This window comes from Eleutherodactylus coqui, chromosome 6, assembly GCF_035609145.1.
Source record: "Eleutherodactylus coqui strain aEleCoq1 chromosome 6, aEleCoq1.hap1, whole genome shotgun sequence".
Classification (NCBI taxonomy): Eukaryota; Metazoa; Chordata; class Amphibia; order Anura; family Eleutherodactylidae; genus Eleutherodactylus; species Eleutherodactylus coqui.
The window spans coordinates 235962914-235989427 of NC_089842.1; the positions used below are offsets into that span (position 1 = coordinate 235962914).

At 44.5% G+C, this 26514-nt stretch overlaps 1 protein-coding gene across 1 annotated transcript in view; it reads left to right on the plus strand.

Moving 5' to 3' along the window:
- The window catches only part of INSRR (insulin receptor related receptor), a 45097-nt gene extending 36904 nt beyond the window's left edge, over nucleotides 1-8193 (plus strand). Inside the window, exons 16-22 of the mRNA XM_066609147.1 lie at nucleotides 3675-3745; nucleotides 4782-5011; nucleotides 5172-5282; nucleotides 5404-5563; nucleotides 6074-6203; nucleotides 6490-6624; nucleotides 6851-8193. Coding sequence (XP_066465244.1) covers nucleotides 3675-3745; nucleotides 4782-5011; nucleotides 5172-5282; nucleotides 5404-5563; nucleotides 6074-6203; nucleotides 6490-6624; nucleotides 6851-7193 — 1180 coding nt within the window. The 3' untranslated portion in view covers nucleotides 7194-8193. The remainder of the gene's footprint in view (nucleotides 1-3674; nucleotides 3746-4781; nucleotides 5012-5171; nucleotides 5283-5403; nucleotides 5564-6073; nucleotides 6204-6489; nucleotides 6625-6850) is intronic.
- Nucleotides 8194-26514: the final 18321 nt, after the last annotated feature.

Consider the following 26514-nt stretch of genomic DNA (forward strand, 5'->3'; position numbering starts at 1 on the left):
GCCCGAACCTTGTCTGAATCGCAGAAGGTATTATGACATACCCCAAAAAAGAGATCTCTTGGACCCTGAAATTACATTTCTCCAGCTTAGCGAACAAATAATGCTCTCGAAGACGAGAGAGCACAACACGTAGATGACTCAGATGCATCTCCCAATCGGGGGAGAAAATCAAAATATCATCCAAATACACTACCAAAAAGTACCCAGAATATCATGAAGCCCTAAAAAACGGCCGGGGCATTGCATAAACCAAATGGCATCACTAAACACTCGCAATGCCCGAACGGAGTATTAAATGGAGTCTTCCATTCATTCCCTTCTCTAATCCTAATCAGGTTGTACGCTCCCCTGAGATCGAGTTTGGAGAACCATCTGGCACCGAGATCGGGGATCAGCGGAAGGGAGTATTGATTCTTAACCGTAATCTTGTTTAATGCTCAATAATCAATACAAGGCCGGAGACCACCATCCTTCTTTTCCACAAAGAAGAGCCAGAGAGCAGAAATTCTGGTACGGCTGTTCCGCTGATCCGGACGGCTTCCATAGGCTTCAATAGAAGGCAGCGGGAGCCGACCCGCACTAAAAATGGAGCATGCCGCGGGTGTTTTCCCGCAGACGCAATCCATGCCAGAAGGGAAAATGACATCCGCAGGTATTTAAGTACCTGCGGTTGTCCAATGCATCCCTATGGGGCACGGATCACGCTGGGGGAAAAACGCTACAGATTTTTAATCACATTTTACCAGTGGACATGAGACCTAACTTAGATGGGTTTCGGGCTACCCTCAGGGGAGGAGATGGTAGAGCCACCCATAACAGAAATCCCTTATCTCCCCTGCCATCTCCTCGGCTGTGGGCCCGCTTAGTGGACGACGCGCCGGGCATTTACGCCTGACAGTTCTCTCTGCAGGTATTTAAGTACCTGCGGGTGTCCAATGCATCCCTATGGGGCGCGGATCACGCTGGGGGAAAAACGCTGCAGATTTTTAATCACATTTTACCAGTGGACATGAGACCTAACTTAGATGGGTTCCGGGCTACCCTCAGGGGAGGAGATGGTAGAGCCACCCATGACAGAAATCACTTTATTCCCCTGCCATCTCATCGGCTGTGGGCCCGCTTAGTGGACGACGCGCCGGGCATTTACGCCTGACAGTTCTCTCTGCAGGTATTTAAGTACCTGCGGGTGTCCAATGCATCCCTATGGGGCACGGATCACGCTGGGGGAAAAACGCTGCAGATTTTTAATCCCATTTTACCAGTGGACATGAGACCTAACTTAGATGGGTTCCGGGCTACCCTCAGGGGAGGAGATGGTAGAGCCAAGCCATGACAGAAATCCCTTATCTCCCCTGCCATCTCCTCAACTGTGGGCCCGCTTAGTCGACGACGCGCCGGGCATTTACGCCTGACAGTTCTCTCGTGTAAAAGGGCCCTAAGACAGATGACTATGGAAGAAACCTCTCAGAAGCCTCCGCCTGCAGTGTGGCCGCTCTTGTATCACAATGCTTCTAATTTGCTTGCTGATCTATACTTATCTCTACTAAGTGACTGCGAAACTGTGAAGGTACAAACTAGTTCTGACACGCAACTCTAAATTCTCATCACAAATAACCAGGGGATGTTTATTCTGGGAATCATTTTGGTATTCTGTAAATCCCGAGGAACAGCCGGCCGGATGGGGAATAAAAGTCTTTTTGGTTTTTTTTTTAATTGACTCCAGCAGAAACTAGTAGCAGCGTGTTGTAGCCGGCGGCAGGTCTGCCGTGTGGATATTGGATACAGTAAATATGTTTCATCATGTCGCCAATCAAAGGCTGGGGAATTGCGGACAGCATTTGATCTCCAAGAGCTCAGATGTACACTGAATGGCCCCCTTTTTTTTAGAGCCCCAGGCCTCTCACCATTCCCTGTATGGACATTTGAGTCGACATCCCAGAGTGCAGCAAAAAATCACATGACAAGTTTTCCGTGGATCAGTTTCAGTGTGAATCCACATTAGATGGGAAGATCCAGCGATCGGAGCGACTTCCAACAAGACCGGGTCATCAGTGCTGGACTAGCCAGGACAGATGTCACTGCCAGCTGCATGGGCATTCCTTGTGTAACTGTGTGGAGGGTATACAGGGAAGACATCCAGCGAAATGGGATCCCATGGACAGAAACTCCTCACTAAAAGGGGTCAGAGGAGGATGTCACTAATTGTTCTGAACAGCAAAATGCCTCTAGCTTGGAGATGTGATACAGGTGGGCATGGATGCTGTAGTACCCTGTTGGGCCACTGCTAGCTTGGATACAAGATGTGATATGGGTGGGCAAAGAGGCATACATATATCCTGCAGCATACCACTCCACATTTGCTGTAAGACAGCCTCTAGATCATGCAAACTTGTAGGTTGGCGTCGTGCAAAACCCGTCAAAGTTGGCGTCCAAGATGGTCCCATAAATGTTCTATTGGTGATAAATCTGGCGACCGGACATCCATGGAAGTGTGACAATGTTGTGGGGGCTTCCTGTGACCCCCTTGTGTGTGCGGCCGAGCATTATCTTCTTGAAAGCCGCCATGAGAGGAACACATGTGGCTGCAGGATGTCCTGAACATATCGCTGAGAGGTCATTGTCCCTTGTACCACTACTAGGGGGACCAACTGCCATATGTGATGACCCCCAGACCATCACATGAGCAGGGGGCAGTGTGCCGCTAAACAGTGAAGACAGGATTTAGACGCTCACCCCGAGGTCTATAGACTTGAACATGGTCGTCGTCAGTGCCAAAACAAGCCCAGGATTCATTGCTGAAGAAAACCCAGTTCCACTCCGTAGCGTCCAGTTTCATTGTTCACAACATCACTGCAAATAGGGGGGACAATGGGCGTCAAAGACAGTACATGTAATGGGTGCCATGAGACCAAATGTCCATCAGTTAAGCACCTGGAAATGGTTCTGACAGACACTGGGGTGTAATGATGGCGCCCCTGTCTCTGGATGGCGTACAATGAAACAGTTGGAGCTTATCAGACAATCAGACACTTCTCTCTACTGGTGGTCTGTAGGGGGCGTCCTGAGCTTGGTCATATTGTGTGCCTTCACGCATCCACTGGTCGCAACACCCCTAGCAGTCGGGTCACAACAGCGATTCATCGCTATGACCATCCAGCTTCTCACACCCCAATAATGCGCCCCTTTCAGTCTCTGGTAACGGGGTGACATCTCTTCTCTGTGTCGTAGAGGCATCTAGTGGTCAACAAGCTCCACACAAGTGGAAGAAGAGGTCACTACACACAAGGAGCCTCCGAGAGCCTCTTATAGGCCAAAGGGGAACCACTTTAGGACCTCAGGTGGCAAAACTGTTCACCTAATCACCCCACAACTCTCATCATTTGTATATCTGCCTGAGATGGAACCGCATGCCTGAGTTTTGCAGCAAAACGACAACTTCTTCTGGGGGCCGGATTGTTTGTTTTGTTTTTTGACTGTATTTTCTTTACTTTTGGCACCGTGGACTGGAAATCGGATGTTTTGAATGGAAACAAAAGTCAGAATATATATAGGTGGGTGGGACCTTCCATGCTACTGAGTTTCACAATTTTAAGTGCCCTATAATAATTATATGAAAATGATTGATAATTAAAAAAAAAAAATAAAGTTTAAGCACAATTTTGTTTTAATTCCAGGAAGAATAATGGCTACCCCAGTGGGGCGCTATATGCCTCTGTTAACCCAGAGTATCTCAGTGCCTCCGAGAGTGAGTATACAACTAGTAAATCCTGACTATTTGACTGTGTGTAGTTACACAAACATTGACATTTTCCCTGGTGTGCGTATTCATGATGGTCCAAGTACCTTCCCTGTCTTAGGGCTAATTCAGACAACCATAACGTTAGTCATATCATGAGTGCAATTCCTAGCCCAATTGTGGGACTTGTGCCCCGAACTTGCAGCATTGTATTTGCCAATGATACTATAAATTTTGGGTCATTAGACTCTCATTCGGATATTGCGGTTTTAATATGGATACTAAAATGCAACCACAATGGTTGTCTAAATTGGCCCTAAGACGACTTCATGAACCTGGAGAATCCAGAACCACAGAAGATCAAAAACTAAGTGAAATTCTTTGTAATCATGCAAAATCAAAGTCTCCAGGATTCTAGAAAGCTAAAGCCTCAGAAGAATTGATAATCTAATCTGAGGGATGAGAAACACAATAGCCGGGGAGCTGGTGCACCAGGTCTCAATGGTGGTTTTCGGGGCATTTGGTGGCCAGGGCTACAATTGAAGCAGCCCTCCAGGCCTGGACAGACAAAGATGGCTACACCACTTCTCTGACTACCTGATGCATACTGTATATTATTATGCATTGGTAGTCTAAGACACTATATGCTGCTCTGACTGGCCAGCACTGCCCATGTGGACGGCACTGGTTAATAAAAGAAGGTGTCTTAGACTAATGATACATACTAATATACAGTGTGCATCGGGTAGTCACAGAAGCTGATGAGACTATGTGTGTTTTTCTCCAGGCCCAGAGGGTTATTTTTCAAGTCTTTTTGGAAGCTTGCTGGACCAAAGCCACTGTATTCACCGCATGATGGACATTAGTAGAGCCATTTAGGAGCCTGGGGAACAATGCCTTCACATTTTTTGGATGCATGTTTGACCAAGTCTGTAGAAAAGGCTAATGGGTGTTTGGTGGACCATAACATCACCAGAGTTTTCTTGACAACTATTATGTTCAATGAAGTAGACCGTAAGATTATTACAAGATTACAATCTTACAGTGTATATTCCTGATGAGTGGGAGTTTCCAAGAGAGAAAATTACCATCATCAAAGAGCTTGGCCAAGGTTCGTTTGGCATGGTGTACGAAGGTGAAGCCAAGGATATTGTGAAAGGAGAGCTTATGACCAGAGTGGCTCTGAAGACTGTCAATGAGTTGGCCACCATGAGAGAAAGGATAGAGTTTTTGAATGAAGCATCTGTGATGAAAGCATTTCTCTGTCATCACGTGGTAAGTGACATTCTGCAGTGGGCGCATCCATGTGACAACAGTCTGTGGTTCTATCGTTGGGTTTTTTCCAAGAATTTTTGCCACAACTTCTGTCTTTGACTTTCTTTGAGTACTTAAATATTTGACAAGTAAAACGTTACTTCTTCATATCTAACTCCAGGTTCGTCTACTAGGGGTTGTGTCAAAAGGACAACCAGCTTTGGTTATTATGGAGCTCATGACCAGAGGAGATCTGAAAAGTTATCTTCGTTCCCTCAGAGCAGATGATGAGGTACAGCCTTTTATCTATCCTATCTGCTCAGCTATAATCTTTCCTTTTTAGCCGAAGCTAAACTTCCTCTTCGGAATATCTTGTACGCTGAAAATAATCCTGACGTTTTCCTGTTCTATAGAATACAGTTAAGGCCAATCCTCCATCGTTAAAGGAGATGATTCAGATGGCAGGTGAAATTGCTGATGGGATGGCATATTTGAATGCCAAAAAGTTTGTGCATCGAGATTTGGCAGCCCGTAACTGCATGGTATCGGAGGACCTTACTGTAAAGATTGGGGGTAGGTTATTGATAATGCAATGAAGACTTGGCTCATAAAGGAAAGAACCTGTTTTGTCCCGAAATTTAAATAATAGTATCCTTTGGTCCTTGAAAAGTGTACATTGTAAAATAGTAACCCCATTATGGTGCTGGATTTTGCCACCTTGATCAGAAGGGTACAGTGTTTGTTTCCTACTGTACACTAGTTCCATAACTCTAGAAGAATTTCCCCACCCCCTTGTCTACTGACAATACTTTCACCTGAAGAGTCCTGTATAGGTTCACACACCCTAGTAGCCCGTAATCACTCATTTGCGCAATTAGTCACCTGAATATTGCGCCAAATAGGTCTCAAGGAAACCAAACATTTAGCCAAGAGGTGCCAAAAACAATTGTACTCTAATACTTAAGTTCTCAGATCCACCATGCCATTACTGGCATGCCACCAAGCATACAGACACTATAGCCAAGCTTGGTGATAACTATAGGTTACCAGTAGATATAGTAATTTTTGTTATTTTCACTCTAGATTTTGGCATGACCAGAGATATATATGAAACCGACTACTACCGGAAAGGTGGAAAGTCGCTCCTTCCTGTCCGATGGATGTCACCAGAGTCTCTCAAAGATGGAATCTTTACCCCATACTCGGATGTGTGGTAGGTCTCTCAGGCGAATGAGTAGAGCCTTATTAATAAGATTGTACAACTTTCATGGTACTTTTTTAGACTTCGTGTTTCCAGTGGATCGAATAGTATGCTTTTTTTTGGATAGAATCTTTTTTTTTCTTCCTGGTGCTCAAAAATTTGATGGAAGCAATAAAATTGTTGGAAATCATGATAACATATTAACTTGTATGGACAGCCATAATGATTATACCTACCCTTCCAAGCTGTTGCGTAATTCGGATGTTTGCTTGCCTCACTGATGATTTTGTTTTTGCAGGTCTTTTGGGGTGGTGCTGTGGGAAATTGCCACTTTAGCAGAGCAGCCTTATCAAGGCATGGCCAATGAGCAGGTTCTCCATTATGTCATAGATAACGGTATCCTGGAGAGACCCGAGAATTGTCCTGATAGACTGTAAGTGTTTTATGGTTCACCTCTTTGCTTGGGAAGACTCCCCTTGTCCAAAAACTCACTGTCCTTTAGTTCATCTCATGGTTTTAGCAATTTTGAAAATTTTTATGTTTATCCTTGTTGTAGATCCCAAATCCAACTTTAGATCTTGTTGCCTAATTTTAATTTGTCATGCTTTGTAATCCTGAGTAATTTTAAATTTCCTTAACGGTCTCCATCCCATTTCCAGACATGAACTGATGGGCTGGTGCTGGCAGAAAAATCCCAAAAATCGCCCATCATTCATTCAGATCCTGGAGAGTATAAAAGACGATTTACAGCTCAGTTTCCAGCAGCTTTCTTTCTTCTATACCACTTGCCATAAACGTAGAGAATCGAATGAAGTGCCCGATCCTGAACCAGATCAGACACAGGAGAACCTTTTGGAAAATTCTCCTCCTTCGTCTTCCTTCACCAACTTTTCATCTTTATACACAGTTCAGAAGCACAATGGGTTACATGCCATAAATGGCAAAAAGAGTCCTAGTGCCACAAAGAACATTTATGTGATAAATGGGAATGCAAAGCACTGAAAAAATCTCAACTTTGAGCATCTGTACGAAACCCCCATCTGAGAGACTGCCGGAGGCCAGCGTACAATCGTGTTGAAGATCTATTCAATAAATGGAGTTTAACTACTGAAGTTTGAACCATCCTTTTTGTGGGAAGATCATCATTGACAAGTTTGTTTTTATAGCAGCAAAATTGAGTATAATGGGTCCATTGATCTCATGGGCTGGTTGATCTAAAGATGTTTTACTTTTTTTAAAATGTAAAATGGACATTGTGAGTGCTAGATTTTTATCTTAAGATTCCGTTTTTTTATGCATAAGAAAGGATGTCAGATGTTTGTACTGTGCTGGACTAACGCTAAGCTCCTTCATTGACTTTTGCCTACTGTCAGAAGAATGGTGTAGAAGGTATCTGCGTGAGTTTGGCCACCAGGAATAGGATCCACACTTCAGTGTTTTTTAAACTTTTTAGGTTCTGAATGTATCTCAGGGATGTCCTGCATCTTATTTATGAACTATTTTTGCACCGGTTATCTGGTTGGAGGATATGTGTGATGATTACATGATCACTTTTAGCTCATGGGTTTTACTGATTAAACCTATTATTTGGGAAAATGTTAGAGGCAGGAGACAATATGGGGTCATGGGGCCTTTGTGAGCCTCCGTCCATTTGCATAGCTCCACTATATTCATGATGCTTACAGGTGCTATCCATCTTCAACAACTCATGGTTGAACAATCGTTTGTCCAACAGCTGTGTCCACCAGCATTCCCATACACATGAACGTTGGACTTGGCTGGAGTATGTTTGGAGATGTAAGCTTCAGCCAGACAACTCTGGTACCAGCTTATTTCTCTAAACTAAAGGATCAGGCATTGAAATTCAATGTCCTTGACAATTCTTTTCTCCCAACATCTGTTGGGGAAAGTTGAGCCACTCCAATAAACACTAGAGTTGCCATTATCGTTGAGTTTGAATGACTGAATTTTAATGTGTGAGGACTAGAGATGAGCGAACGTACTCATTAAGGGTGATTTCGCAATCGAGCATCGCTATTTTCAAGTACCTGGCTACTCGGGGGGCGCCGGGAGTGAGCGGGGGGTTGCAGAGGGGAGTGGGGGGGGGGGGGGGGGGGAGAGCTCCGCCCCTCGAATCTTTTCACCCGAGTAGCCAGGTACTTGAAAATAGCGATGCTCGATTACGAAATCGCCCTTAACAAGTACGTTCGCTCATCTCTAGTGAGGACCTTATTTTGATAGGAAACCATTTCAGGGGCTTACTTTTAAATGTAGCAATAGCCGTTACTCTCAATGACCAGACTCCCACATACATGGTATGTAATTGGTGTTGGACAGTTCCTGATATCAGGCCAAATCGGCCTCTGTAATCCTTGGCAAAGATGACTTTTAAGGGCCATCAAACAATCCCGACAACCAACATTTTAATATGGTTTTATGAAATAATGTTGCTTATTTCAAAATAATACATTCACCAACCAGTTGCCTTATTGCGATACATTACTGATGCTAGTAGATGGGAAGTCTTGTATCCCCACGTATAGTTGGCGGTGTCCAAAACCCCCATGGCCAACTTGGAGACTTTTTAGTGCACTTTAATGATGCTACAAACTGCTAAAGTAGTAATGATACGACAAGGACGCCACTTGTTGACCACTTTCAAGACTACCTTCAATTTAGCAATTACTATTTGTCTTGCGTGTTTTTGTTTGTTCCGGTTTTCTTTTTTTTTAATACTTTTTAAAATTATTTTTGTTCTTGCTATAAAGTCACAGGTTTTATGGCAGAAGCTCCTTGGGCACCACAACCAGTAGCCTATAGAATAGGTGATACCTAGCTGAGGATCAGGTCATGCTGTCCTTCTCTTCTACAAGGAAATGGGGCAACCTAGTATTGCCCTTTTCCATCCTATGCTTTCGACCAGCAAAAGGAGGATGGACCCATTTTACTATAGGGCTATTCTGCCCTGAACACCCCTATGTCTGCTCAGAGATAAACAATGGCAGGAACACCCTGGTCAGAACAGATACACCATAGTCTGCCCATGCATGACACAAGGGTTCACAGACCACCAAAAAAACTGCAGTCTTGGTGTACTCCCTTAGGCTCGGCACTTGACATCTAGGTGCACCAATTTTGCCCAATTTTTTCCTTTCCAAGTGCAGCTCACTGTTCCGTAAGCATAATCCATTTGTCATGTGAGATTTTGTGATATTTACACTGGTTTTACTTTTGCTCTATTAAAACAGTTTATGGACCATTTTAGAAACTCTTTGCCTCCTACATGAATGTATCACCTAATTTGTGTTTTTTAAGTGACCCTGCGATTTTGGGCGATAATTGTGGCCCTGGACCGGAGAGTGGCAGGGATCTATTACCTTTAGATGAGCCTCTTGGCTGTCCATCTCTTCTGCCCGTTCTGGGTGCCCTTTTTGTGCAGGCAAGATGGCTACCACCATTTTGTAACTACATTGTGAAAAGTGCTCTGTGATTGGCCAGCGGGGACTATCCCATGATCAATATTTAAGTACCAACATACAGTGAATAATAATTGCTCAGTATGTTATAGAATCATGATGGTCATCGTCCCTGGATGGAAAGCCATCTGTGGTATCCTCAGGGTGCACACTCATAAGGCCAGCTCTGTTCCCATTATACTGTACATTATATTGATGATCGCTAATATATATACTTTTTTTTTGTTTTTTAAAGATCCTTTACGGTTTAGAAAACCCCTTTATGATGGCATTAAGTTCCAATTGGTAAGAATACCCATAAGCCTATTCTTGGCAATGATCACTTATATATTTCATCATCATGTCTAGTATGTCTTGCGTGAAGTAACACACTGGCAAGCAAAAAGTTATGAGACAGGAACTAATATCATGTAGGACCTCCTCTAGCCCAGCAAAGTACAGCAACTCAACATGGCATCAATTCCACAAGTGGACAGAAGACGTCTGGAGGGATGTTGAGCCATGCCATCTGGATAGCCATCCAGAGTTCCATTGAGTTTGTAGGCACAGGATCTTGGGTGTGAATGTACCTCTCCACCGCAACCCATAAATGCTCCATTGAGCTCCCGGTGGACAAACATGCAGGTCACACCATTTGTAGGAACTCTCCAGAATGCTCCTTGAACCAACTTGGGCCCAACGGCACAGTGATTTATTCTGCTCGATCCTATTGTTGTAAGGGTGCATGAAGGGCTGCGATTGGTCACCAAGTGAAACATAGTGGGCACCGGTCAATGAGGTGTTTAGGCAGACCAGTGGATCTAACCTATGCCCTGAGAACATACCCCACACCAGTATGGAGCCACTACCTGCCTGTACAGTGCCTTGTTAACAACTGGGGTCCATGGCTTCATGGGGTCTGCGCCACACATGAACCCAACCATCAGCCCAAAACAATTGGTAATGTGACTCATCGGACCATGCCATGTGTTGCCAGTCCTTTAAGATCCAGTTATTAACCTCACAAGCTCAGATGAGGCCCTGTGGTTGTTGTGGTGATAACAGAAGCGCTCTGGTGGGTCTTCTGTCCCCATATTCCATTGGAAGCTAAAGAATGCTGCCATGACCTGCCAGATGTGGGGCCTCCAGCATCGAACATGGTTGTGATTTCTGTTGAAGCCCGTTATCTGTTCATACAGACAATTTTAGCCAGATGCCACCAGTCATGATTACTAAGCACCCGTGCATGAGGACTGCACTGTCCACCGTGGGTGGTAAAGACTTCTGTGATGTATTCCCGGCACACACATGACACTGTGGATTGATGCCCGAATTACGTTGGAAATGTAATGTCCCACTCATCTGGCACCCACTATCGATGCCACCTTGCCGTGAGCTCGCTGGCCAGTGTTCAACCTCACAAGATACAGGCGTTTCATTCTCAAGCCGTCCTGGGGTATCGACCCTTCATCAATTTACATACTGCTATCCCATGACTTCTGGCACGTCGGTGTAATACTCTTTCAGCCTTAATAATCACTTTATCAGTTTCCATAGTGGAGTTTTTCCACTGATGTAGCTGTATTCATCCTATGGCCCAGCATATATAGGCTCATTTATTTCTTTCCGAGATAAAAAAGGTGCCATGTTTATCCATCTCTCTCTTCATTAGACCTCCTATTGCCATATGGTACAAGAGTCATTAACTGGCCCCTAGCAACCCATCCGAAGAACAATCCTCTATGCAAGACTTCCTGACGCCTCTGATCAATATTGCCTATTTATAACCTTGTATATCACCAAAAATAGATGATGCCGTCTAAAAATACATCTTTGTGTACGAGTGATCAAATAGTCATCAAGAGTTCTGGGGTAATTATGTGACGCTACAGAGATTAGTATAGCTGCCACGTGGCACCTGGGTTACGGGTTTGCTTCCACCCTGGCATTGTCTGTTGGGACTTTGTGTTTTCCCTATGTTTGTTCTGTTAGTTATCAGATCCAGCAACTATAACCTCAGTAACCCGCATCTTACATGGAGATTTAGGAGCTGAGCTGTACTTAGATTATGCCCTATATGTAGCAGTACCGATGCAGGGTTGGACCTGCCTCTTTAGTGACTTGGTATCAGCGGAGGGATCATTTCTCGCACAGCCATGGATAGGGCTTCCTTGGGACTTGGGCCAATGAAGGGAACGGTACTGGTACGTTGATGAGCAGAACTCTTTGAGGAGCCTTACCAGAATGGTTCTGCCACCTGGGATCATGTAGTTCCAGCCACCCCATCCCCAGCTTTACAGGTGCATACCTTGCAAGGAACCATCGATGGCAGGGTTGCTGTGACATCCCTGTAGACTACTTGTGACACCACATTGCGTTTTACGTCTTACCGCCCCCCCCCCCCCCACCCACCCACCCTTCTCTTGTCCTGCCCCAGCAAGGTACACTGGGGTGGGCACTTTAATGTAGCTCTTGTGCCAGTCTCTTGGTCCTAGTTCTCTTCTCTCACCACTTGACCATCTCTCCTTTTGCCGCTGACTACATATGGACCGTACGCGTGGAATCCTCATCAGCATACATGCATCGGCCACAAAGGTTTCTTTCCCCTCACTTCTTTCTCAGATCTGGGAGCACGTTCCTTCTCTTTGCTTTTCCCTTAGCCTTTCTCTCTCGCACCCCTTACATTTGCAAACCATATAATGTGCAGTAATTTTGTAGCAAATCTGCATCATGAGCGAAAATTGGGGTGGGTATATATGGGTATACAAGTGAATCAATCCTTAAAGGGGTTGTCCCGAGGCAGCAAGTGGGTCTGTACACTTCTGCATGGCCATAATAATGCACTTTGTAATGTACATTGTGCATTAATTATGAGCCATACAGAAGTTATAAAAAGTTTTATACTTACCTGCTCCGTTGCTGGCGTCCTCGTCTCCATGGTGCCGACTAATTTTCGCCCTCCGATGGCCAAATTAGCCGCGCTTGCGCAGTCCGGGTCTTCTCCTCTTCTCTATGGGGCTCCGTGTAGCTCCGTGTAGCTCCGCCCCGTCACGTGCCGATTCCAGCCAATCAGGAGGCTGGAATCGGCAATGGACCGCACAGAAGAGCTGCGGTCCACGGAGGAAGAGGCCATCTTCAGCGGTGAGTAGAGAAGTCACCGGAGCGCGGGGATTCAGGTAAGCGCTCCGGTGAGCTTTCTTTACCTCCCTGCATCGGGGTTGTCTCGCGCCGAACGGGGGGGGGGTTGAAAAAAAAAAAAACCCGTTTCGGCGCGGGACAACCCCTTTAACCCTTTGCAATCCAATTTTGGATTTAAGGTTTCCTAGGGGGTTTTCTCTTTCTGCCATTATACAATGGCGCCATCTGCTGGCTAGAGCCAGTACTATGGTATGGGACATGCTGGAGAGGCCCCCGACAACAGAGCGGCCAGTAATATACAGTAAGAATACCCTGCCGGACGTCTTCCGACATTGGAGCTGTACAGCCTTTAATCAGAATGTCTTCAGACGTCAGACAGTGGATCGGAAAGGGTTAAAGCAACCCTGCGGGCCTGCAGAAGCAAAGATGGCCCCTGCAGGATGAGATTGTACTGGTGCGATCCAGGGGTCATGGAGGTCCAGGACCTTCCCAAAGTCCCCAGGGTTGCCATTATTGTTTGCCTATTGAGACATGCTTGTGGCATTTCTAATAAGAAGCCTGTTAAAATACTGTATTAAGCAATGCCATTGTATTTCATTATACTATGTAAGCGACCAAATGATTGCAAGTTCAAGTTAAGTCCCCTATAGGAACTTAAAAAAAAAGTGAAAATAAGTAAAATAAATACTGTAAATTTATAAAAAAAAAATAAAAATGTTACGCGTTTAACCCCCCCCCCCCAACCTTTTCCAAGTCATGGGATAAAAAAGAAACAGCACCTCTGTGTCTGTAAAGGTCTAATCTATTAAAATATCATAATATTAGTAATACATAGGGAACACTATCAGAAAAAAAAAAAACACTTGCAAAATTGCGCTTTTTTTGGTTTCCCATCTCCCTTGTTTCCAAGACAAAAAGTTTAAAAGTAATCAGAAAGTAGTGTGCAGCCCAAAAAGGTACCTATAAAATCTAAAAGAACAAGCTACAAATCAATGGAAAAATTAAAAAAAAGGGTTATGGGGGTCAAAAGGCAATTTTTTTTAAGCAGATTACATAAAAACACTGTATAAATTTTGTATCACCGTAATCGCACTGACACGCAGAATAACGATAACGTGCCTTTTTGGTTTTTTACAATGTTAATCATGCAGCATAAATGACGTGAGAAATTTTATGCAGTTACGACAATACCAAAATTTTATACTTCTGCGCAATAACTGTAGGGTTTTTTGTACCATTTTGGGGTAGATACAGCTTTTTGGATTACTTTTATTGTGTTTTTGGGAAGCAAAATGAGCAAAAAAAGTATTTTGGCTCAGTTTTTAGGTTTTGTTTTTACAGTTCTTGCAGGATAAATAGTTTGTTCGTTTATTGTACAGGTCGTTAGAGATGCAGCAATATTGTTTATGTTTTAATTTGGCAGTGGGCAAAAAGGATTTGGTTATTTTGACTTTTTTTTTTTAATGTTCCTGTAGGGGCTTGAACCCATGATTGTATGATTGCTATGATAATACACTGCAGTACCTCTGTACTGCAATGCATTATCGCTATTGCTAGCAATTGTAAGCCATAGCAGATCTGGACGCCAGGAAATGGTGTCCAGTTGCCGTTGTGACTCATTAGCCCTCCATGATGATATTGCGGCAGCCTGATGATGTCACGAAGGGCATGTACTTCTGAGTACCACCTGCCAGGATGTAAACTTAGAGTTAGTAGCTACACTTTCAGTTAACTTTTGACATGTCGAAATCATTGATCAGTGCGGTCCTGCTGCTTAGACCCCCACTGATTGCTAGAATAAGGGGGCTGCAGCACTTGCCTGATCGCTTTGCCCCCGCAGCTGTCTTTGCTGCTTTTTGGCTCTTTCTGGAAACTAAAGAAGGCCCCATCCAGTGCTATAGCACTTTCTACAGTCCTCTCTGCAGGCTATCTTCAGCTGCCAGGAGGAAGCAGAAACAGGAAAGACAACTGAGGGGGCACAGTGCTCCGGTGAGAGCTGCAGCCCCTTCGTTCTATCGATCAGTGGGGGTCTCAGCAGTGGGACTCCGCTGATCAATACTTTTGACGTGTCTCTATGGTATGTGAAAAGTTAGCTGAAAGTGTAATTTTCCAAGCCAAGAAAAAGTTGTGATTGGCCACAAGATGGCGGTATTACATAACTAGCGGACCTGACCGTGCGGCTTGCGCTACATAGTAAAATCTGTGTTTGGAAACTATTTTTACTCACTAGACTTTCCAGGGTGCTGTGGCTGCTCACTAGGGGGCAGTGTGATTATAAGAGGGGAGGGCACTAACAAGCCGCAGGTAAAGGCAGCAGATCTCCAAAAGTTGGTAAAAAGGAAGACTGACCCTTAAAATAGAAAACTGTGCTGTTCGAAAAAGTTGTAGTATTGCGCAAGTCGCCCTTTTCCATTTTTCGTGCGGACAGTCCCAGGAACAATCTGCCCAGTGTGATTAGGGCGGCTCCACACACGCGGTATCAATGCTGCAGAAATTCCGTTTCAAAGACGCCGCGGATTCTAATACCGTAGGATATCTATTTATGCTGCGGACTCAACCCGCGAAATACAAAAGTCTCTGTTTCAGCAGATGGATTGGGGTCGAGTTCCTCAGGTGAATATGGCCTTGGAAATAGGGTGGTCACTACAATTCAGGGCAGGTGCCGGACGTTAATGACAGCTGACACCCACCAGCAACAGCCACGGTCAGCGCGAGTGCTGATAGCAGCTTTTAACCCTTTAGATGCCACTGTCCATTCTCAAAGTGGTATTGAAATGCCCTGATTGGAGTTCAGGGGACCAGAAAACCAACTCCTCCCGCAATGAGATTGCAAGGCTCCCTTTGCTTGCTATGCCAGCTGGGGGCCTTCTGAAGGCCCCCAGGGCGGCTATATATTTCTGCCTATTAGGAATGGCATGTGGCCGGCCTTGAATAGCATGCTGGTAGAAATGGCATATATTTAGAGATGAGCGAACGTGCTCGTTTAGAGCAATTACTAGAACGAGTATCGTTTTTTTTTGAGTAACTGCCTAATCGGGCGAAAAGATTTTGGGGGTGCTGGGGGTGAGCGAAGGATTGCTCAACCCTGCCGCCCCCCCCCCCCCCCCCCGGTGCCCCCTGAATTTTTTTGCCCGAGTAGGCAGTTACTCGAAAAAAGCGATACTCGTTCGAGTAATTGCTCTAAACAAATCTCTACAAATATTGCTACACTGAAGTATTGCAGTATATAGTATTAAATGATCACAAGTTTAAGTCCCTTATAAGGACTAAAAAAAAATAAAAAAAATATGTGTATATATATATATATATATATATATATATAAGTAAAGGATACTAAAAGTAACCCCTCCCCCTTTTCCCGTATTCATAATTAAAGAATCAAAACAAAAAGCCCTCTGAACATATTGGGTACCGCCGCGTCCGTAAAAGTCCGATCGATCAAAATGATGCGTTATTTTTCCCACATGGTGAATGTCAGCAGAAAGAAAAATACACAACAGCAGAATTTTTTGGTCACTCTGTCTCAAAGAAAGAAAAAATGTATTAAAAAAGCAATAAAAGATTCATGTGTGCTATTAGAGACCACAGATCGTCTTGGAAAAAGTTGTCACACAACCGACGGTAAGATAAAAAAAATTACAGCGGTCAGAATATGGCAACCAAAAATGCGTTTTTTAAAAAATTTTTTAAGGTATTTTATTTTTGAGGTGCTGCAGCAAAAAAAGACATTTTGTATCGTAATCATACTGACCTACAGGATACAAAATCAAGACCCCGCAAAGATGGTGGAATTGCTTTTTTTTTCTATTTCACTCCACTTAGAAATTTTTAAACGCATTTCAGTACATTAAATAGTATCCTTACAAGAAACAACTTGTACCGCAAAAAACAAGAACTCAAACAGCTACGTTGATGGATAAATATAAGAGTTATAATTAGAGATGAGCGAACCTACTCGGCCACGCCCCTTTTTCGCCCGAGCGCCGCGATTTTCGAGTACTTCCGTACTCGGGTGAAAAGATTCGGGGGGCGCCGTGGGTGAGTGGGGGGTTGCAGCGGGCAGTGGGGGGGAGAGGGAGAGAGAGAGGGCTCCCCCCTGTTCCCCGCTGCTACCCCCCGCTCAGCCACGCCTCCCCACGCCCCCCCGAATCTTTTCACCCGAGTACAGAAGTACTCGAAAATCGCGGTGCTCGATCGAGTAATTACTTGAAACGAGTAGGTTCGCTCATCTCTAGTTATAATCTTTTGAAAGTGGGAAGGAAAAAACAGAAAAAGAAAAAAGCCACATCCTTAAAGGGAATGTGTCACCTACTTTTAGTCCTATAAACTAAACTTATAGGTGATAGTAGGTGATCCGCGGTGACCGGGGACGTACGTTTTAGGCTCACCTTCTCTGCCTAAATTGGACTTTACTAACTAGATTACTAACTCACGCAGTCCTCGATATACAGCCATGCCACGGGCCTTCTACTGGGAATCCCGAGGTCAGCCAAAACTTGACCTGAAATGATATGAGGTTGCTCACGAGAGCCTGGTAATGCCGATGCCAACTTATGAAGATAAATCCACCATGACCCCCAACATGACTCACACCCTGGCCCAGACAGAGCTAAGCCTCCCACTCCCAGAACAGATTTGGGCTGTTGCGCCCGGCCTCCGCCGGAGGATGAGGGGAGACTCCAGCCTGGTGCTCTCTCCATCTGTGCAATTGTATCAGTGCTTGGGCCTATATTGGATCCTCTGTTGGGTACTCGGCCATGCTATTTGTATTGTTACTCTGAGTCTCTCCACTCCAGGAATTGTGCCAACCTAAGATCAATCATTAGGTGCCCTACTTAGGGTGCCTGTTGGTTCACCAGGCTGAAGGTTCCACCCTTATGGCAATCAACAGACATCCCCATAGTAACTTGATGCATTGCTTCCACCATATTCTTCCCTGATGGGGCGGAGGAGCTCTATGGGGTTAATATGGGCAGAGGAGCTCTATGGGGTTAATATGGGCAGAGGAGCTCTATGGGGTTAATACGACGAGACCCTGGCACCCTCTGACGCCCTCTTACTGCCCTGCTGAAAAGTAAGAGCAGAAAATCAATATTTAGTAACTTAACGCAGTCCGAATGGTTTAATAATAATGAGTGATTTATGTAACCTGACAAAGCGGGCATCGGAGCAAGAAACACGACCCGCGTCCATCCACTCACGATGTCAACAAATTGGACTTGATAGATCACTCTGGTCCGAGAGAGGAACACCCTTTCTCTGCCAAGACGTATGGAGAACCTATATGTGAACTGCCAGCACCACCGGGGATAGTGTGTACAGTATAGACTAGACACCCTTTCATTGCCAAGACATGTGCTATATGAACTGGCAAGTATATAATACTAGCTTACCCGTCGCGCGTTGCTGCGAAGACAGACAGACATACATTCATTCGTTTTTATATATCTAGATAACAACCAATCACAGCGCAGCTTTCATGTTACCTCAGTGGTATAATATATAACAACCAATCACAGCGCAGCTTTCATGTTACCTCAGTGGTATAATATATAACAACCAATTACAGCGCAGCTTTCATGTTACCTCAGTATAATATATAACAACCAATCACAGCGCAGCTTTCATGTTACCTCAGTATAATATATAACAACCAATCACAGCGCAGCTTTCATGTTACTTCAGCAGTATAATATATAACAACCAATCACAGCGCAGCTTTCACGTTACCTCAGCAGTATAATATATAACAACCAATCACAGCGCAGCTTTCACGTTACCTCAGTGGTATAATATATAACAACCAATCACAGCACAGCTTTCATGTTACCTCAGTATAATATATAACAACCAATCACAGCGCAGCTTTCATGTTACCTCAGTATAATATATAACAACCAATCACAGCGCAGCTTTCATGTTACCTCAGCAGTATAATATACAACAACCAACCACAGCGCAGCTTTCATGTTACCTCAGTGGTATAATATATAACAACCAATCACAGCGCAGTTTTCATGTTACCTCAGTGGTATAATATATAACAACCAATCACAGCGCAGCTTTCATGTTACCTCAGTGGTATAATATATAACAACCAATCACAGCGCAGTTTTCATGTTACCTCAGTGGTATAATATATAACAACCAATCACAGCGCAGCTTTCACGTTACCTCAGTGGTATAATATATAACAACCAATCACAGCGCAGTTTTCATGTTACCTCAGTGGTATAATATATAACAACCAATCACAGCGCAGCTTTCATGTTACCTCAGTGGTATAATATATAACAACCAATCACAGTGCAGCTTTCATGTTACCTCAGTATAATATATAACAACCAATCACAGCGCAGCTTTCATGTTACCTCAGTATAATATATAACAACCAATCACAGCGCAGCTTTCATGTTACCTCAGCAGTATAATATACAACAACCAATCACAGCGCAGCTTTCACGTTACCTCAGCAGTATAATATATAACAACCAATCACAGCGCAGCTTTCACGTTACCTCAGTATAATATATAACAACCAATCACGCTGCAGCTTTCATGTTACCTCAGCAGTATAATATACAACAACCAACCACAGCGCAGCTTTCATGTTACCTCAGTGGTATAATATATAACAACCAATCACAGCACAGCTTTCATGTTACCTCAGCAGTAAGAGAAATAACCAATCACAGCGCAGCTTTCACGTTACCTCAGCAGTATAATATATAACAACCAATCACAGCGCAGCTTTCATGTTACCTCAGTGGTATAATATATAACAACCAATCACAGCGCAGCTTTCACGTTACCTCAGTGGTATAATATATAACAACCAATCACAGCACAGCCTTCATGTTACCTCAGCAATATAAAAAATAGCAACCAATCACAGCGCAGCTTTCATGTTACCTCAGTATAATATATAACAACCAATCACAGCGCAGCTTTCATGTTACCTCAGCGGTATAATCTATAACAACCAATCAGCGCAGCTTTCATGTTACCTCAGTGGTATAATATATAACAACCAATCACAGCACAGCTTTCATGTTACCTCAGCGGTATAATATATAACAACCAATCACAGCGCAGCTTTCATGTTACCTCTGCGGTATTATATATAGCAACCAATCACAGCGCAGCTTTCATGTTACCTCAGTGGTATAATATATAACAACGAATCGCAGCGCAGCTTTCATGCAACCTCAGTAGTATAAGAAGTAGCCACCAATCACAGCGCAGCTTTCATGTTACCTCAGCAGTATAATATATAACAACCAATCACAGCACAGCTTTCATGTTACCTCAGTATAATATATAACACCCAATCACAGCGCAGCTTTCATGTTACCTCAGCAGTATAAGAAATAGCAACCAATCACAGCACAGCTTTCATTTTATCTCAGCAGTATAAGGAATAACAACAAATTACAGCGCAGCTTTCTTGTTACCTCAGCGGTATAATCTATAACAACCAATCACAGCACAGCTTATATGTTACCTCAGCAGTATAACATACAACAACCAATCACAGCGCAGCTTTCATGTTACCTCAGCGGTATAATATACAACAACCAATCACAGCGCAGCTTTCATTTTACCTCAGCGGTATAATATACAACAACCAATCACAGCGCAGCTTTCATGTTGCCTCAGCGGTATAATATATAACAACCAATCACAGCGCAGCAGCTTTCATGTTGCCTCAGCGGTATAATATATAACAACCAATCACAGCGCAGCTTTCATTTTACCTCAGCAGTATAATATATAACAACCAATCACAGCACAGCTTTCATGTTACCTCAGCGGTATAATATATAACAACCAATCACAGCGCAGCTTTCATGTTACCTCAGTATAATATATAACAACCAATCACAGCGCAGCTTTCATGTTACCTCAGCAGAATAATATATAACAACCAATCACAGCACAGCTTTCATGCAACCTCAGTATAATATATAACAACCAATCACAGCGCAGCTTTCATGCAACCTCAGTATAATATATAACAACCAATCACAGCACAGCTTTCATTTTACCTCAGCATTCTCAATATCCAGCAATTGTCTTGCGAAACGTTCGGCGGATGCATCATTTTGTAGTTGAACACGCCTCCCGTTGCTCGTAATGCCTTTTGCTTTCGTGCTTGAGATGGAAATCAAACGATCTTTGTCTGGGGGGCATAACTGTCGACGACGCTCGCACGCTCCCCACCTATCGTAGGATAGATGTACTATGCCTATAATCTTCCCAGGAGTGTACTCAGCAACTTCCCAAAGTCTCATGGCGATTGGATGAATGGTGTAGTAATGCATAAAGGACAAACAGACATACATTCATTTATATATATCAGGAAGTGAGAGAATTAGATTCCGTACGTAAAATTTGGACGCCAATTCTTTTGCGCCTAGAATTGAATAATCGAGTTGGGACTCATTAGCATTTCCTATTTATGACACAATCAATGCTCATGCCAAATTTCAAGTTTCTATGACGTTGGGAAGCGAGAAAATTAGTGGCAGTGATGGAAATCGAACGATCTACGTGGGGGGCGTAACTGTCGACGACGCACGCACGCCATTTATCATAGGATAGATTTACTATGCCTATAATCTTCCCAGGAGTGTACTCAACAACTTCCCAAAGTTTCATGGCGATCGGATGAATGGTGTAGTAGCGCATAAAGGACAAACAGACAGACACACACAGAAGGACAGACACACAGACACGCATACATTCAATTTTATATGTATAGATAATGTATATAACTCATGTCATTGTCTATAATTGATGAGCTCCTATGTCTTGACTGGAGAGATAATATGGAAAATGTGTTCATACACAGGAAGAAGTTGGAGGAGGGTTCCATTAGGGTCAGAGTCGTGTGATCATAATTTTTGACCGCCATCCATCAGAAAAATAGGGTTATTTGGTTTCATAAACTCACTAGATGACATGTCTATTCTGGGGAATAGCTATAAGGGGTGCAGAGTTTGGGGTCGCACATGTGCCCTTTGCCATATAGAATAGAATGGTAGAGTTGGAAGGGACCTATAGATTGGGTCCAACCCCCTGCTCAAGGCAAGATCACTAGATCATAGACTCATGGAATCATAGAGTTGGAAGGGACCTCCAGGAGGTTGATGGATCGTCAGACACTGAAGAACCTGGCCCATACGGGGATTGAACCCACTACCTTGGCATTATTAGCACCATGCTCTGAAAGCATTCGAAAACACCAGTATTATAAATGGCACACAGTAAGTAGGGTGTTGCAGATTTTGCATCGGGGCTCAGGATGTTCACGTTACGCCTCTGCCTATGTGTTTGAAGGGCTTGTAGATGGTCAGAGGGTTTCATGTCCTCCTTGTAACTGCGAGGACCCAGAGTAAAATCTATAACAGGGCATCCAATTATCACATTACAGAGGAGTCTTACAGACATTTCAACCCTGGAAAGCCCTTCACCCAGTTGTGGCAAAATGGTCGGGGCCTTTTTAAGGGATGTGGCTTATGTAAAAGGGCGGGGCTAAATATATTCAGAAGCCCTATATTAATAGCAAAACTGAAAGAAGATAAATGGCCCAAAATGGAAACAAGGGCAGTGATGGTTGTGCCAAAGAATCTGGAGATGCTACTGACTGGAGAACGCACCACCTGAGTGGGCATGAGTGTTTATTTCTCCTGACAGCCCCTCGTCCCGGCATTTCCTACCGGCATCCTGGTGTCATCCTCTGCAGTTGGGACCAATCCCTGCCCAGGTCTCCAACTGTTTTAGTATGTAATCTAGCTAAATTAATGAAGGGGTTCTGCGCCAAAACGCTTTTTCTTATTCTGCTGTCTGCTATATCAATTAAGGGAGAAATTTTCATCTAGTTGTTTTTTAATTATTCCAATAATTTTTGGAGCGCTGCGCCGAGTCACCGTTTTTTTTTTCTTAAATTCCTCCTAATTTCATTTCAGACTTTCTAAATGCATTTGGACCCCAGACCCCCTATATTTATATCAGGCCTCAGACCCCTAGCCGAGCTCAGACCCCGGACCAGACCCCTCAAGTATATTCAGATTCCCAACCAGAACCGGGGTGAGCGGTGCCTCTGCAGGCCCTCTTGCTGTGCCTCTGCAGGCCCTCTTGCTGTGGAACCAGTTTTAACTGTATCCATGTCTTTTCTTTCCCGCTCTCTCTTCATCTCATTTTTTCCACTCTCTCTTTTTTCCTTTTACCTCGCTGTCTTTTTTTCTCTCTATCTCTGCAATATTTTTGAGGGGGGGGGGGGGGGGGTTATACTTCTTGCTATGGTGCCCCATGTGGAGTTCTAAGGCAGCAGAAATGCACTCCGAAGCTCACAACCTGCGACTCAATCCCCAGGTAACCGACTCAAGGTCGACTTAGCCTTCCATCCTTCCGAGGTCAGTAAAATGAGTGGCCACCTTTGTGGGTGGGTGGGTAATAAATTACTTGAAAGCGCTGCGGAATAAGTTGGCGCTATACAAATAATGAGATTTATTGTCCGCCCCTGATTCCCAGTATGGTACATATAGATTCCCGTCTCTTAAAGGAGTATTACATGAGTTCAATTACGTTCTGATCTTTGCAACATTCGATGGGGAATGAATATTATAACTCTCTGTCACTTCCATATGAGGCTCTAATGCTCATCATCCAATAACCCCCCTATTTTACTAGGTATTTGGATGATTTGTTTGCAGCCTCACCTCCCATCTTGTGTTTCATCTAGAAGAAAAGGCTGGAGACGACGCATTATCTAATTAAGCATAATTGCCTCTTGATGAGAGTAAGGAGCAGTAATGCACTCAGCAGCAGATCTCGCTGTCCAATTCGCATTTCTGACCGTGTCGTGAGAAGCCAAATGATGTCCTTTAAAGAGGACGTCCCCATCATCAGGTTCTGTAAACCTGCCACCTCCGGCCGGTGACAAATGGGGCATCCGTACCTGGTGTAAGGGGCAGAGGAGCCTTGATAGGGTATCAATCAATGACTAATGTATTAGGGATTAATGATGATGTGAGACTGAGCAGAAAACTAAGGTGATCGCCATTCATCTCCTGCCAGAAGGATGATTTGTGGCAGCATTGAAGGTTGGAGGATAGAAGGTGGATGGACCTCTGGGGTGCTATAGAAATCCCTGACAGTGGCCAGGAATTGAAGGGGACCCTGCGCTATGATTTATGGGCAGGAAAGAAGGCCACAGCTGCAGTTTCAGCTGAGTTACGTTACTCGTCCTCTGGTGACTCTTGGTTTTCTTCCGTAGCTGGTGGTGGTGGTCACTCGGGACCTAGAGTATATAATGGGAACCATTTATCCCTATAGAGCTCTGTCAATGAACTGTATTTAGAGTCTGCAGACACAAGACGATCCGTTTCTGAAAAGCCAGCAGTCTGCAGCTTCACTGCTGATCTCAGAGAAGAAAGTTTGCAGAAACTTTTCGGTGCACTTTTCTGGTCAGAACATATATGCAGACCAGGAATATGAGTCTGGGCTTAAATGGCAGCTTGACAGGATGACACATTGGAGCTTATTGATGGCACATTCCAGTACAACCTGCAACTCTTATAGTAGGTGGGATGCACTGTGGGAAGTTGAGACTGTGAGAGCATCTTCAGAACCTCCCCATCCCGTACTTATAGATGTAATGGAGTAGTTGCGACTGCAACAACTGGTGAAGTGGTCCTACCATAAAGAGAAGACCTCATGATGGATCATTTTGGCACTATGTACAAGTGGCAATGAGCGAATATTTGAAAAGTTCAGTTCAGCCAGTTTACTAAATTTGGGCAAAAAGTTTGGTTCGGTCCAAATTAGTTTGAACTGAACCAGAACTTCACCAAAACCCTAAAACTGGCAAATAAGACCGGATTCCCACAAGCGAAAGCGTATTTGCGTAGTTTTTTCGCGTGCAATGCACAGAAAATAGAACCCATTGATTTCAATGGGTTTGTTCACAAGTGTATTTAGCATGTGCAATTACCCAGGGGGTGAAGATGGAGGACCAGCCAAACCATTGGGGCGAAGGACATCCTAGCATGTGGGAGGAGAAGTCCACCTGTCAGCAGATTCCTAACACTGAGTTGTTGGTGCTGAAGCTGAAATGCAACCAGACCCTCAGCATGGAAGAGAAGGACCCGCTCTCTGGGGAGGTCCATATTCTGCAAAGCAGATGCTGCGCTGGTGTAGGTGCATCTCCTTCCCTGGATTGTTTTATGTTAAATCTCTAGTCAGGATGAAGGATGTGGTTTTTGGAGGACCATCACTAAGAGTTAATGTGAGCAAGCGTTCTTAAGTATGGTGCAAGATCAGTGCAAAGTCTTGCAGTGTTTCCCCAAAAATAAGACAGTGTCTTATAATAATTTTTTTCCCAAAAAGGTTTAACTTTTTTGCATGTATAGCTGCCTGGACACTATTTAAATTGACTTTTTTAGTTAACTGTTAGCAGGGCCTAATTTTGGAGAAGGGCTTATATTTCAAGCATCCTCAAAAAGCCTGAAAAATCATTTTGCATCCTCAAAAATTCTGGAAAATCATGCTAGGTCTTATTTTCAGGGAATGTCTTATTTTCAGGGAAACAGGGTAGTTACATTGTTACAATATAGACTCATGATATAAAGTGTGCTGTTTATGACAGGTGCAGCGGTGCAGCAAGGCACCTGATATAGGCGGCCTGCAGACGGCTGGGTCGAATCGGGCTGCGAGAATTCTCGCAGCGGGACCCGACCCGAGCCCCTGCAGAGACCAGCGCGGCACTCAGCTGCTCCGGCTCTTTGATGTGCCCAGACCGGAGCCGGCGGCCGGGGAGTGACACTTCTGTGCGAGGCTCTGCGAGCCCCGTACAGAAGTAGAGCATGCCACGATTTGCTTTCTGCGCGTGATTTCGCGCAGACAAATCGCGGCCGTCTGCCTAGGATTGTGTTTTCTAACGCAATCCTATGGCAGCTTCCACAGGCGCAAATTCTGCGGGAAATCCCGCCACGGAATTTCCTCCCGTGTGCCGGCAGCAGTGCGAACATATGACGATCACTGTGAAATTACATCTAGGAAATCAAGTGTCGAAGCTCCTATGGAGGGTGAGAGATCGGGCTGCAGGTAGTTAAACCGGAACCAGATAATGATTAGCGAAGGTCCGTTGTGCGTGTGTCCTGCTGTTGACACTCGGCAGTGATGCGTTATGACACAACATATATATACCGAACCCTTCAATGGGCTTGGATACAAGATGTGATACAGGTGGGCATGGAGGCTCTAGTACCCTGTTATACTGCCTCTAGCTTGGATACAAGATGTGATACGGGAGGGCATGGAGGCTCTAGTACCCTGTTGTACCGCCTCTAGCTTGGGTACAGGATGGGATACGGGCGGCATGGAGGCTCTAGTACCCTGTTGTACCGCCTCTAGCTTGGGTACAGGATGGGATACAGGCGGCATGGAGGCTCTAGTACCCTGTTGTACCGCCTCTAGCTTGGGTACAGGATGGGATACGGGCGGCATGGAGGCTCTAGTACCCTGTTGTACCGCCTCTAGCTTGGGTACAGGATGGGATACGGGCGGGCATGGAGGCTCTTGTACCCTGTTATACCGCCTCTAGCTTAGATACAAGATGTGATACAGCTGGGCATGGAGGCTCTAGTACCCTGTTGTACTGCCTCTAGCTTGGATACAAGATGTGATACAGGGGGGCATGGAGGCTCTAGTACCCTGTTGTACCG